This window comes from Phyllobates terribilis, unplaced genomic scaffold (genome assembly GCF_046119375.1).
Source record: "Phyllobates terribilis strain yellow unplaced genomic scaffold, ASM4611937v1 Scaffold_4__5_contigs__length_816908805, whole genome shotgun sequence".
In the NCBI taxonomy this organism is placed as follows: domain Eukaryota; kingdom Metazoa; phylum Chordata; class Amphibia; order Anura; family Dendrobatidae; genus Phyllobates; species Phyllobates terribilis.
In genome coordinates, this window is record NW_027362764.1 from 573,033,187 (window position 1) to 573,047,038 (window position 13,852).

The window sequence follows — 13,852 nt, forward strand, 5'->3', positions numbered from 1 at the left end:
TAAGTATATAATTCCACATGTGTTAATTCATAGTTTTGATGCCTTCAATGTGAATGTACAATTTTCATAGTTATGAAAATACAGAAAAATCTTTAAATGAGAAGGTGTGTCCAAACTTTTGGTCTGTACTGTATATATATATATATATATATATATATATATATATATATATATATATATATATATATATATATATATATAGTACAGACCAAAAGTTTGGACACACCTTCTCATTTAAAGATTTTTCTGTATTTTCATGACAATGAAAATTGTACATTCACACTGAAGGCATCACAACTATGAATCTGCCCCATAAAAGTTTGTCAAAACTATGAATTAACACATGTGGGATTATATACTTAACAAAAAAGTGTGAAACAACTGAAAATATGTCTTATATTCTAGGTTCTTCAAAGTAGCCACCTTTCGCTTTGATGACTGCTTTGCACACTCTTGGCATTCTCTTGATGAGCTTCAAGTCACTGGAAACGGTCTTCCAACAATCTTGAAGGAGTTCCCAGAGATGCTTAGCACTTGTTGGCCCTTTTGCCTTCACTCTGCGGTCCAACTCACCCCAAACCATCTCGATTGGGTTCAGGTCTGGTGACTGTGGATGCAGGTCATCTGGCGTAGTACCCCATCACTCTCGTTCTTGGTCAAATAGCCCTGAAGGTGTGTTTGGGGTCATTGTCCTGTTGGAAAATAAATGATGGTCCAACTAAACGCAAATCGGATGGAATAGCATGCCGCTGCAAGATGCTGTGGTAGCCATGCTGGTTCAGTATGCCTTCAATTTTGAATAAATCCCCAACAGTGTCACCAGCAAAGCACCCCCACACCATCACACCTCCTCCTCCATGCTTCACGGTGGGAACCAGGCATGTAGAGTCCATCTGTTCACCTTTTCTGCGTCGCACAAAGACACGGTGGTTGGAACCAAAGATCTCAAATTTGGACTAATCAGACCAAAGCACAGATTTCCACTGGTCTAATGTCCATTCCTTGTGTTCGTAAGCCCAAACAAGTCTCTTCTGCTTGTTGCCTGTCCTTAGCAGTGGTTTCCTAGCAGCTATTTTACCATGAAGACCTGCTGCACAAAGTCTCCTCTTAACAGTTGCTGAAGAGATGTGTCTGCTGCTAGAACTTTGTGTGGCATTGACCTGATCTCTAATCTGAGCTGCTGTTAACCTGTGATTTCTGAGGCTGGTGACTCGGATAAACTTATCCTCAGAAGCAGAGGTGACTCTTGGTCTTCCTTTCCTGGGGCGGTCCTCCTGTGAGCCAGTTTCTTTGTAGCGCTTGATGGTTTTTGCAACTGCACTTGGGGACACTTTCAAAGTTTTCCCAATTTTTCGCACTGACTGACCTTCATTTCTTAAAGTAATGATGGCCACTCGTTTTTCTTTACTTAGCTGCTTTTTTCTTGCCATAGAATTTGTATTAACAGTCTATTCAGTAGGACTATCAGCTGTGTATCCACCAGACTTCTGCACAACACAACTGATGGTCCCAACCCCATTTATAAGGCAAGAAATCCCACTTATTAAACCTGACAGGGCACACCTGTGAAGTGAAAACCATTTCCGGTGACTACCTCTTGAAGCTCATAAAGAGAATGCCAAGAGTGTGCAAAGCAGTCATCAAAGCAAAAGGTGGCTACTTTGAAGAACCTAGACTATAAGACATATTTTCAGTTGTTTCACACTTTTTTGTTAAGTATATAATTCCACATGTGTTAATTCATAGTTTTGACAAACTTTTATGGGGCAGATTAATCAAGACTGGCATTTTATATGTCAATCTTGATGCAAAGTCTGCTATAATATGCCTCTTAAAGGGTTTCTCTGGCTTAAGAAGAAAAGTCTGACTGCCGACTTGTGACAGTGTGGAATGCACACACAAGCAAGATTTCCCTGTATTCACCATGCAGGTAGACCGTCACATGGGCGATTCGCATAGGTGTGGACACATACCAACAAGTATCATCCAGGTTTTCTCAATTATTTTCTATTGAGAGAAGCCTAGATAAGACTTAAAGGGTTTGTACACAAGTTACATATTTGATGCAGAAATTGCTGCAGTTTCTGAATGGCAGGAAAAACGCAGTGTAAAATAGGTGACTTTTTGCATGCCTTTTTTCTTGCAAATTTATCCACTCATTAGTATGGGTGAAATCTGCAGCAAAAACTCTGAAAAAATTGACATGCTGCAGATTTACATCTGCAAGTCACAAATAAGCAATGTGTGCATGAGACTTCAGGATATTCATTCACTTTGCTGGCATCAGGAGACCGTGTACAGAAAAAAACACAACAAATCAGCAACGTGTGCACAGGCCCTTAGGCTTGTGATACTGAGTATGCAAATTTCATACCCATGGTCACGAACGGGAATACAGGAGACTCATGACGGTGTGCGCATCGCACGGTCATGACTTGGCAGTCTGCAGTCACAGAAGGACTCCAGACTTTTATTCTTAGACTGGAAAAACTCCTTTAATGAATTTGGTGCATCTTTCAGCTGCCTTATGCTAAAAGTCAGAAATGTTGACTGAGGCACATTTCTGGAATAATTTACATCACAGTTGTGTAAATTTTTCTGATTTTTTTGAGCTGCAATAGGCTACACCCCTCTAAGCTCTGCCCAATTTTTAAAAATGGCAAGTGTCATAAACTTTGCAACATTTACATCAGTTTTACACCAGTATTCTGGCGCAAACTGTTCACTTAAGTTATTAAGGCCAATTTATCAAACTGCTATTTGAGAGGTTGACATTATAAATGCATTCACAGATCTCTGATTGCAAAGGATCATTAATTAGAAGTGCTGTATTTGATTATTTAAAGGAGTTGTACGTTTTAATCAATAGATCTTGGAATAAAAAGAGGGATTTTTGGTAATCACCGTAAAATCTCTTTCTTGGAGCCTTCATTGGGGGACACAGGACCATGGGTGTATGCTGTTGTCACTAGGAGGTTGACACTAGGCAAAAAGGAAAAAAGCTCCTCCTCCGCAGTATACACCCGCCTACAGGCATCAAGCTCACCAGTTAGTGGCTACAGCAGTAGGAGGAACTTAAACAATTAACTATGCAATGCCCAACGTGGCACAACCGCGAAACTATATTAGATGCCCGACAGGGCCCACTGGAGCTATGCCCAAAATCAGGGAGGGTGCTGTGTTCCCCAATGAAAGCTCCAAGAAAGAGATTTTACGGCGAGTACCAAAAATCCCTCTTTCTTTATCGCTTCATTGGGGGACACAGGACCATGGGACGTCCTAAAGCAGTCCCTAGGGTGGGAGAACAGAAAAAAGGTAACCACAGACTATGTCTGACCGCCGGCAACTGCTGCCTGCAGAACCTTCCGTCCAAGACTGGCATCAGCCGAGGAATAAGTGTGGACCTTGTAAAACCTTGAAAAGGTGTGGAGTGAAGACCAAGTTGCGGTCTTACAGATCTGAGAAGCTGAAGCCTGATGGCGAACAGCCCAAGAGGCCCCCACCGCCCGGGTGGAGTGAGCCCTTACCCCCGGAGGGGGAGATTTGTCCGAGACGCGATATGCTTCCAAAATGGTAGAACGTATCCAACGGGCGATTGTTGACTTGGAAGCAGGGAGACCCTTGCGACGCCCCTCAGGAACGACAAACAGGGCGTCCGAACGCCGAGGGGGAGCCGTTCTAGAAAGGTACACACGCAGAGCTCTGACCAGATCCAGTTTGTGCAGGGACTTCTCCAGAGGGTGCACTGGGGCCGGACAGAAGGAAGGCAAAACAATGTCCTCATTGATGTGGAAAGAGGAGACTACTTTTGGCAAAAAGGAAGGTACCGGCCTGAGGACTACCTTGTCTTGATGGAATACCAGAAAAGGAGACCGACAAGAGAGGGCTGCGAGTTCTGCAACCCTCCTAATAGAGGTAATAGCCACCAGAAAAGCCACTTTCCAGGAGAGGAGAGAGGCTGAGATGTCCTGAATGGGTTCAAATGGGGGCTGTTGAAGGACGCTCAGGACCATATTAAGGTCCCATGGAACCACCGGGGGGCGATAAGGCGGCGCTAGGTGAGCCACCCCTTGCAGAAACGTCTTGACCTGAGGACGGAGAGCCAAGTTTCGCTGGTATAGAATGGACAAGGCCGAAACTTGGCCTTTGAGAGTGCTTAGATTGAGTCCCGCTTCCAGGCCAGACTGAAGGAAGGCCAAAATGACCGGTAGCGAAAAGGACATGGGAGCTAGCTGATCCTTTTCACAGTGAAGAAAGAAAGCTCTCCAGGTTCTGTGGTATATGCGCGAGGTTGCAGGTTTCCTGGCACTAATTAGGGTCTGGATAACGTTGTCCGCAAAACCAGCTTTCCTTAACACTGCGGCCTCAATAGCCATGCCATTAAATTCAGAGACCGAGAACTCTGGTGAAGAATAGGTCCCTGAGAGAGGAGGTCCGGACGGTCCGGCATTCTCCAGGGGGAGTCGACGAGCAGGTTTACCAGATCTGTGTACCAGACGCGTCTTGGCCAATCCGGGGCTATTAGAATTACCGGTATTCCCTCTGTCTTGATCATTTTGACGACCCGAGGGATCAATGGTAGAGGGGGAAAAAGATAAGGGAGCTGGAACTGAGACCATGAGTTGACTAGCGCGTCTTGAGCGATCGCAAGGGGATCGCGGGACCGGGCTACGAAGGATGGGACCTTGTGGTTTAACCGAGACGCCATGAGGTCGACGTCCAACGTGCCCCATCGTAAGCATATCTGTTGGAACACCTCGGGATGGAGAGACCATTCTCCTGAGGCAAGGCCCTGCCGACTGAGGAAGTCGGCCGCCCAATTGTCGACCCCCGGAATGTACACTGCTGAGATTGCCGGAACAGTGTTCTCGGCCAAAACTAGCACTCTTGCCACCTCTTTGAAGACGGATTTGCTGCGTGTTCCTCCCTTATGGTTTATGTACGCCACCGCCGTGGCGTTGTCCGATTGTACGCGGACTGGGAGTCCGGCAAGAATGTCCTGCCAGTGACGCAACGCCAGGTAAATTGCCCTCATCTCCAATATATTGATCGGCAGGGAGGCTTCGTGGAGACTCCAACAGCCCAGCACTGTGTGGTGGAGGAAGACTGCCCCCCAACCGATGAGGCTGGCATCGGTTGTGACTACCTGCCAGCGAAGCGGCAGGAATGACCTCCCGGGTCTGAAGGAAGAAGGACGAGTCCACCATATTAGTGACGTTCTGACATGAGTCGGTAACCTGATGCGTCGATCTAGAGACGACGGGTTCTTGTCCCATGCCGACAGAAGGGCCAGTTGAAGAGGCCGGGTATGGAACTGGGCAAACGGGACTGCTTCCATGGCTGCCACCATTTTTCCCAAGACACTCATGCACAGGCGAAGGCGGCGTGGACTCGGGTCGGAGAGAAGGTGAATTCCCCGACGGATAGAGTCTATCTTCTCCCTTGGGAGAAGGACCCGGGCATGGGTCGTGTCGAACTGCATCCCTAGAAAGGTTAAGCGCCGAGATGGGACCAGGGAGGATTGGTCTGTGTTGATCAACCAGCCTAACCGAGAAAGCGTGTCCAGGGTGATCTGGAGACTGTGGAGACAGTCCCTGAACGTGGGACCCTTGATCATTACGTCGTCGAGGTAGGGGATAATTACAATCCCCCTGGCTCATAGAATGGCCATGACCGTCGCCATTACCTTTGTGAAAACCCTCGGGGCGGAGGCAAGCCCGAAGGGGAGAGAAGTGAATTGGTAATGTGCGTTCTGGAAGGCAAAACGAAGGAACTTCTGATGTGGTGCGTAAATTGGGATGTGAAGATACGCATCTTGAATATCCACTGAACTTAGGTATTCCCCGGCCTCCATCGAGGCGATTACCGACCTGAGGGACTCCATTCTGAAGTGCCGTACGCGTACATGTCGGTTTAGTTGTTTGAGGTCTAGGATCGGACGTAGTGAGCTGTCCTTTTTTGGAACGACGAAAAGATTTGAGTAGAAACCAGAACACCTTTCTTGAAGGGGAACTGGAACTATAACTCCTGAATGCAGAAGGGAGGCAATGGCCTGAAGGAAACCGGAAAGTAGAGATGAATGCGGGTGGCGGGACCTGAGGAATCGTGTTCTTGGCATGGTGTTGAACTCTATTTTGTAGCCTGAGGTCACTACCTCCTTGACCCAGGCATCCTCTATTGCCGATACCCAGGGGTCTCGGAACAGAAGAAGACGGCCGCCCACCCTGGGAGAAATCCCAGGTGGGAGTGACATGTCATGCTGAGGAAAACCTGTTGGATCGAGATCGGGATCCAGAGGACTTGGAAGAGCGACTCTTTGCGCGCCAGCTGGGAGTGGGCCTAAAGGTAGGCTTACGTTTGTCTTGCTGTGCTGGGGTACGGTCCTGTTGAGAGGAGGGTCCTGGTTGAGAGAACCGACGAAAGGACCGGAACTGAAGGTAACGTTTTCTAGGAAAAGGGCGATTAGGTCTCGGCTGAGGAAGGGAAGTGCTCTTGCCCCCAGTGGCATCAGAGATGATCTGGTCTAGTTTAGACCCAAACAGTCTGGAGCCCTGAAAAGGGAGATTTGTTAGTGACTTCTTGGAAGCCGGGTCGGCGTTCCAAGCCTTCAGCCAAAGAATCCTACGTATAGCGATGATATTGCTGGAGACGCGTGCTGAACAGGTAGCGGCGTCGAGGGATGCCGTGAGGAGATATTTCCCTGCGTGGGCAATCTGATCCGCTAGGTCAGCCAGATCGTCTGGGGAAGCCCCGGAAAGGATGCCCAGCCTAAGCTGTTTGGCCAATGCGGAGACTGCCTTTGAAACCCAAGTTGAGGCGAAGGAAGGACAAAAGGAGGTGCCAGCAGCCTCGAAGGCTGACTTAGCCAAGGCCTCAACCTGTCTGTCTGTAGTGTCCCTGAGGGAAGAACCATGTGGGAGGGACAGTACCGTCTTAGCCGAAAGACGAGAGACAGGAGGATCTACAGAAGGGGACTCCGTCCATCTGCTGACGAGGTCGTGGTTAAATGGGTATAGCATGTCTAACTGCTTATTTCCAGTGAAGCGTTTCTCTGGATGCTCCCATTGTTTTTGAAAGATACCATCAAATTCTGAATGGTTAGAGAAGATGCGTGCTGGGCGCTTAATTCTCTTGAAGGAAACGGAGTAGGTCTGAGAGGGACTCTCGTCCTCTTTAACATGCAGAGTGTGATTGACGGCCGATATAATGCTGTTAACCATGTCCTGGACTTTAGAATATTGGTCCGTGTCGGATCCAGAGTCAGAATCTGATTCAGTGTCAGATCCCGGAGCGACCTCTTGGGAATAGGTGTGAGAGGCCGGGAGCAATTTGGAGTCTGGAGAGCTGGAGGATGAGCTTGTGTGAGTCCGTTTCTGAGAACGTGCCCTCGGTCGGCCCTTAGAAGGAGGGGGCAGGGGTGCCTGCGAATCGTCCGTTGGAACGTTCGGAGCACTGGTGGCCGTGGATAGCATGGGCAAACGTTCTAGGCGCTGCACCAGAGATTGAGATACCTTGGTGAGGTCAGAGAGAGACTGGGACATAGCAACAGCCCACTCTGGAGGAGGGGGAGTTACCTCGTCCTAGGCGGCAGGGGGGTCCTGGGGTGCCAGCATGGTGGGAGGCTTGCAGGACGAGCAGAAAGCCGTTGTCAGACCCGCTGGCCACTTAGTACTGCAAAGAGCACAGGCGTAATATGTGACTGTGTGAGTGGGACGAACAGAAAACTCCCTGGGTTTGGGCATATGTGCCTAACCAGAAATACTGCAGAGGAGGGAGCCTGTGTGGTGCCAGAGTAGGTCCTACCCGGTCTGGGGTGTGCACGGTCCAATATCCCCCTTCAAAAAGTCCGGAGCCGCGGAGACAGGAGTAGGGCTGCAGTGAGGAGGCAGTCAGACAAGATGCTGCTGCCGGAGCCAGCGCGAGAGCAGCGTAGAGGGGCGGAGACTGTTTCCCTGAGCGAGCTAGGGGAGCCAAAGCTCCGATAGGCAGAGGGGATGAGGGGCGGGCTTAAGAACCTGGCCGCTGATAGGCCTACAGGATAGAAGTGGGCGTGACGAAAGCGTCATAACGCTCCACAGTCGTGATTGGCCGTTTTCCGGGAGGGGCGTGTACCCTCCCGAAAGAGAAACGCCCACCCGAACCTGCCCCCCGAGAGAAAGCGCGGGCAGAATTGCCGCGCAAAAGAGGAGAGAGAAAAGGGGGGGGGGGGTAGATCTATGGGGGACGCCATGCTGGGGAACGCCATTAAGTATGAGGTCCTCGTCCGTCTATCTGATGTCTGAGGAGAGGGGGCGTGGCTAAGCGCTGCAGTAGGCAAGCGTAGATGAGAGGGCTGAGGGAGCAGGTACCTTTCCCGATGACTTCTTGCTCTTTCCCTCTGAGGACGTACACAGGAGGTCCTCCGTGGATAGGGGGGAGATCCTGGCTCTTTCCTCCTTCCCGCACTGACCGGTCCTGGACAGTGCAGGAGACGGTGTCGACCCCAGAATGTGGGGGAAGGTCACCGTAGTGACCACCGTCTCCCTCCCAGGCCGCTCCGAGGAGGGGGCTGGGGTGGGGAATGGGCAAGGACTGGCCACCGAGAATCACCCTGAGACACCCTAAGGTGACAGGGGATAGGTCCTGCTCAGCGGGTCCGAAAGTGGGCAATGTGGGGGTAGCCACATTGCTCTCTCGGTCGCTAGTGGGTTAACAGGGGACGCAATGTGCCCTGTTAGCCTGAAGAGCAGTATCTGAAAAACAAAGAAGAAATGTTAATAACACACAACAGGGTTGGATCTGAGAAGATCCAGGTCTACCTCCTACAGACACTAAGCTTAAACTGGTGAGCTTGATGCCTGTAGGCGGGTGTATACTGCGGAGGAGGAGCTTTTTTCCTTTTTGCCTAGTGTCAACCTCCTAGTGACAACAGCATACACCCATGGTCCTGTGTCCCCCAATGAAGCGATAAAGAAATAAGTTCCACAATTGGATGTGTTTAAATAAAATGTTCCTGTGCTGAGATAATCTTATATATGTGCCCCTGCTGTGTACTATGTAATGGCTGTGTCTGACCGTACAGGAACATGGTCTGATCATACCACATCTCCTGGGCAGGGGAGGAAGCAGAAGTGTATACAGATATTAATGCATGGGATTCTCACACCACCGGCACCAAAGAACCCTGACAGCGTGCAGTGCGCAAGCTGTGAGGATTCAATAGTCTGCAGTCACACAGACTTTCATCACTAAGCTGGACAACCCCTTTATCAGGTGACAAAGAATAGAGGAGATGGTGGTGGGCGTTGCAGAGTGCTAGATTGAATTATAATAAATGATCACATATATGACTCATTGCTCCCCTACAGTACAAGGAGCCTTTGTGGTGTCAGTGTCAGTACCTGCAACATTGTCTAGTAAAATTATTAACTACAGGAGTGTCTCAGGATAGCACATAAAGTGGGATAATTGTTGGTAATGGAGAGACTGAACGTTCCCTTGTGAAGGCCTCTTCAACGTGTTGCCCACGCAGTCGTTACACCAATCTTTGGCTATCATTGCATCCAAGACAAAAGCGGAACTCATGGCTTAAGAGGATAGACCTACATTCCAGCCTCTGGTCTACATCTGGAAAACCACGTTGGCAACACCACGAAGAAGTCTTCATGAGGGAACGTCACACAGTTCCTACTTCCGGGATTAGGATGTGAGGTGGCATACTGTATGGTAGCCACATACCTCCAATCTTCATTCCAGGTGTGCTAATCATTGAACCAGTGGTACGGCCATTTCATCAAAGTGTCCCAGGAGCCATTCTTCCACAAAACACCAGGCCATAGGTTACTCCTGATACCGTGAGCAGCTTGCATGGTTGAAACGTGCTACCAAGCCCAGCAGCATCTCCACAATTGTCTCCCATTGAGCACATCTGGGATGTCATTGGTCTGCTAGTGCATAGGCAGCTGCCAGGAGCAGATCTGAGTGATTTTGTGCAAAAGTGTATTCAATGTGGCAGAACATTCTTCAAACAACCATTAATAACCTCAATGATAGCAGCCAAGGTGTGTATGTTTGGGGATTTCTGCAAGTGGCGCTCATACTCCATACTGAATGAATCAAGTTGGTTAAAAAATTTTGTTTCCACTTTTTCACCATTTGCATATTATTGACATGTCTATCGATCCTGTGATCTTCATAACTCCACAACTTTTCCTTCTTGCCGATGCAATATCAATGTTGAAGAGTGTGTATACACATAATTTTGCAAAGTCACACTTTCTATAACTGGCTCAGGAAACCCATGTACATAAAAGCAAAATGTAGGGTAATGTGTATCATTTTATTGGAACGTGTTTTAAACATACACCTCAAACAATGCAAACGTCTGCGAATCAGTTTCCTATGGCAAGGGTCTATCAGAATTACAAATCTATTTTAAAAATGTTAAATATGTCAATGCATTTGAACAAAAATTGTTCTGATCGCTAAAATGTACAGAAAAGATCACTGTAATAGATACTCATGATAAATAACTTACCCATTTTCTTAAACCAGTATGGCCATTTTCCTCCATGCTGACTTATATGAGAAATTATTTCTTTATCGCCATCAGATGCTTTAATAAACATGAAAAACAAATAATTAGTAGCAATTATCTAGAGATTTATATTAACTGATCCATTTGCCATTTATGTGCTGGAAAGGATATTGATAGGCAGATTCCTCAGATGAGTTAAAAACAGCCCTTAAGAGTGTCCTTTCTGCCTTTGTAGGCCTGGTATACCTGATTTCTGTTATATGGGATGGAATAATCCACTGTGCCATTTATTCCATAAAGTGGTATCAGATTTAAAAAAAATATATAAAGAGATTTATGGTTATTTTTGATCAAGCAAGCCTATGGGTTATAAATGTTTTGCATACCTCTAACTTGCATTGCAAAGCAGTGTGTCAAAGCAGCCTTAAAGTGGCTAAAAATATAGGAATTACAGCAGAGTTTAAAGCTATTCACATTTTCATTTTGCATTAAAAATGTGTGCTGCTTGTCAAAGAAACAGAATTAACCTTCAGGAAAATGCTCTATTTTCTGAGGAAGCAACTGACTGCTTTAAAATGTGGCATAGTGTAATTGAAATAAAGTCTAATACCTTCCTTCCGAGGTAACCATAAAGACCGAGACAGTTTGACAAGTTGGATATTTACTCAAAGAAGGAGTTTCAAACTTTGTGCAACTTAAATTCAATATTTAAAAGTTTCTGTGAAAGGACCATTTCATAAACTCTAAATCAATAGTTTTTGATTGTTGCCCCTACCCTATAATAGTATTTTATCTACAGATTCTGGCCACCTCTGCCTTGTTCCTTTTTACTATAGGTCGAAATCACAGTCCTATTATAAGGTTGACTGAGTGTGAAAGAGTATTTAGGGATCAATAATATGTTGGGTGCTTGGCAAGGCTGTGGAATCGGAGTCGGAGCCCATTTTGGTGGAGTTGGAGTCTGCATAAAATGGACCAACTCAGACTCCTAAAATATATAATAAATTGGGTTCAGTAGTTAAATGCAGTTTGTGGGGAATATTTTTTCATAAGAATTGGGAAAGGTATGAAATGTCCTATAAATGTCTGTCCTATTCCTGATCTAAGGGTCTAGACTTTTAGCTGAGATGAATCTGTGCTATAGTAAATTTATCACTTTAACATGAGCCATGTATGAGGCAGTCGTGGAGTCGGAGGCATGGAAATTGAGGAGTCGGAGGTTTGGCTTACTGACTCCACAGCCCTGGTGCTTGGACCATTGTCATAACTGGTCCTCGCTCACAGATGTCTCACTTGTTAGTCAGTACATTTTTGGACACTCCCGAATTATAGTCTTATTCAATAATACCTCTAGTGATAAAGATATTACAGCTATAAATTAAAAATGGTATCAAATAACCAGTATACAGATTAAAATCAAATATGCTATTGAAATAACAGATAAGAGATTAGAAATAAATTTCATACTAAAATTATTTACAATTCAACAAAACTTTTAATTCCACCAAAAGTTTCTTCGCAGCTGTGTGACTTGTGCCTGGAAGTTTCTGAATTGCTTCTCCTTTCTTGTTCAGAATTTCAATACGTAAAGCTCCTGAAAGCATTAAAGAACAAAAATAATAAAACATATTTAAGCTGTAGAATAATCAGCTATTCTACATTCATACATTCTAGTGTACACACATTTTATTTATCTTTAAAGGAGTTCTTTAAGAAAGTAATAAAATGGCCCGGTCACGTAATGCAAATGACAACCTGAGGAGAAGGGCTATGAAATTAGAGAAAAAAATAAATATATTCCTTAGCTGTCTTTTTCTCCAGCCTTAGTCCTCATTCACAAGTCTCACAAGTCAGTTTATCAAGAACTATTTTTTTTCACAGATAGCACTCGTACCTCTGACAGACAAAGGCTATGTGCCCACGATGCAGAAATGCTGCATATTTTTTCCGCATCTCCCTGGCAGGAAAAACGCATGCGGATTTTACATGCGTTTGTCCCGCCAGGTAGAAGCGTTTGTCAAGCGTTCTTCACATGCATTTCTGCATGCGGGTTATCAAGCGCTTTTCCAAGCGATTTTAGCATCACTTGGAAAGTGCTTGACAACTTGTTAACACTATATAAATCCATGCAACCGGCATGGATTTATAGTAGTGTGATCAAGTTAGTTAAAAAAAAAAAAAAGGAATAAGAATGGTAAAAAAAAAAAAAAAAAAAAGATTATACTTACCTTCCGATGTCCTCCCAGTGTTTTCTCTGCTGCGTCCGGTCTCTTTCACTGCTCGCAGTGGTGTGAAGGACCTGCGGTTATGTCATTGAGTCATGTGACAGATCACATGACTCAACGACGTCATGGCAGGTCCTTCACAACACCACGATCCATACAGCAGACGAGATTAAGGGGAGAAAACACCGGGAGGACATCGGAAGGTGAGTATAACCTTTATTTTTTATTTTAAATTCTTTTTTTACAGTTTCTATGGTACCCAGGTCTGGAGGAGAGTCTCCTCTCCTCCAGGCCTGGGTACCATCCGCACATTGAACCGTGTAATATCCGCATGTACAGATGTAGTGATGCGGATGTCACGCGGTCCAATGCAAGTCAATGGCGGCGATTACGCTGCGTGTCCACAAAATTAATGGACATGCTGCGGATTTTTGAGCGCTGCATAAATCCAGCGGAAAAATCCCCAGCATGGGCATTGACATTGCGGCTTGTCATTGGGGACCATGGGGGACGGATTACCAAGCGTTTCCCAAGCGTTTACGCTGCGCAAATTCTGCAGCATAAACGCTTGGAAAATGCTTCGTGGGCACGCAGCCTAAGGGGATGATCAGATTTTTTGCCTCGAACCAAGTGGTCCATGCAAAATCACAGAGACATGTCCGATATTGATCTGAGTATTGGATCAAAATTGGCATGCAAGTCTATGAGTCAGTGAAAAAATCTGACGGCTTTCGGATATCATCCATGTGCTGCCCATTTTTTTTTTACTGACAGGTAGATAGGAGAAGGTGGAGATACTTTGCTTTATTTTCTTATCAGTGGAAAAAAACGAATGAAACAGACCAAACTGATGATTATCACTGATGAAACTCTGAATGAGGCATTAGTCCTCTGTTCGCAGCCAGCCAAGTAGAAGATTTTTTCCTTCTGTCACAGCACTTCTACAGCAGCTCCAGAATGTGTACTTACAGGTCTAGGAAGAAGTGTTTCTCCAGACTGCAGCAGGTCCTGACATGTGACTAGGACCGGCTGTCATTTCAATTAATGACGGGGACATTTCATTACATTCTTTGAGAACCCCATTAAATAGTTTTAACATCAAAATTTTGAA

The 13,852-nt window shown here is 46.1% G+C and overlaps 1 protein-coding gene across 2 annotated transcripts in view; it reads right to left on the reverse strand.

The window, feature by feature from the left end:
- SMCHD1 (structural maintenance of chromosomes flexible hinge domain containing 1) overlaps window positions 1-13,852 on the reverse strand; it is a 266,367-nt gene that overhangs the window by 146,598 nt on the left and 105,917 nt on the right. For both annotated transcript variants that reach the window (XM_073679119.1, XM_073679120.1), the window contains exons 17-18: window positions 11,997-12,110; window positions 10,517-10,594 (exon numbers count right to left, since the gene is read on the reverse strand). In XM_073679119.1, coding sequence (XP_073535220.1) covers window positions 10,517-10,594; window positions 11,997-12,110 — 192 coding nt within the window. The remainder of the gene's footprint in view (window positions 1-10,516; window positions 10,595-11,996; window positions 12,111-13,852) is intronic.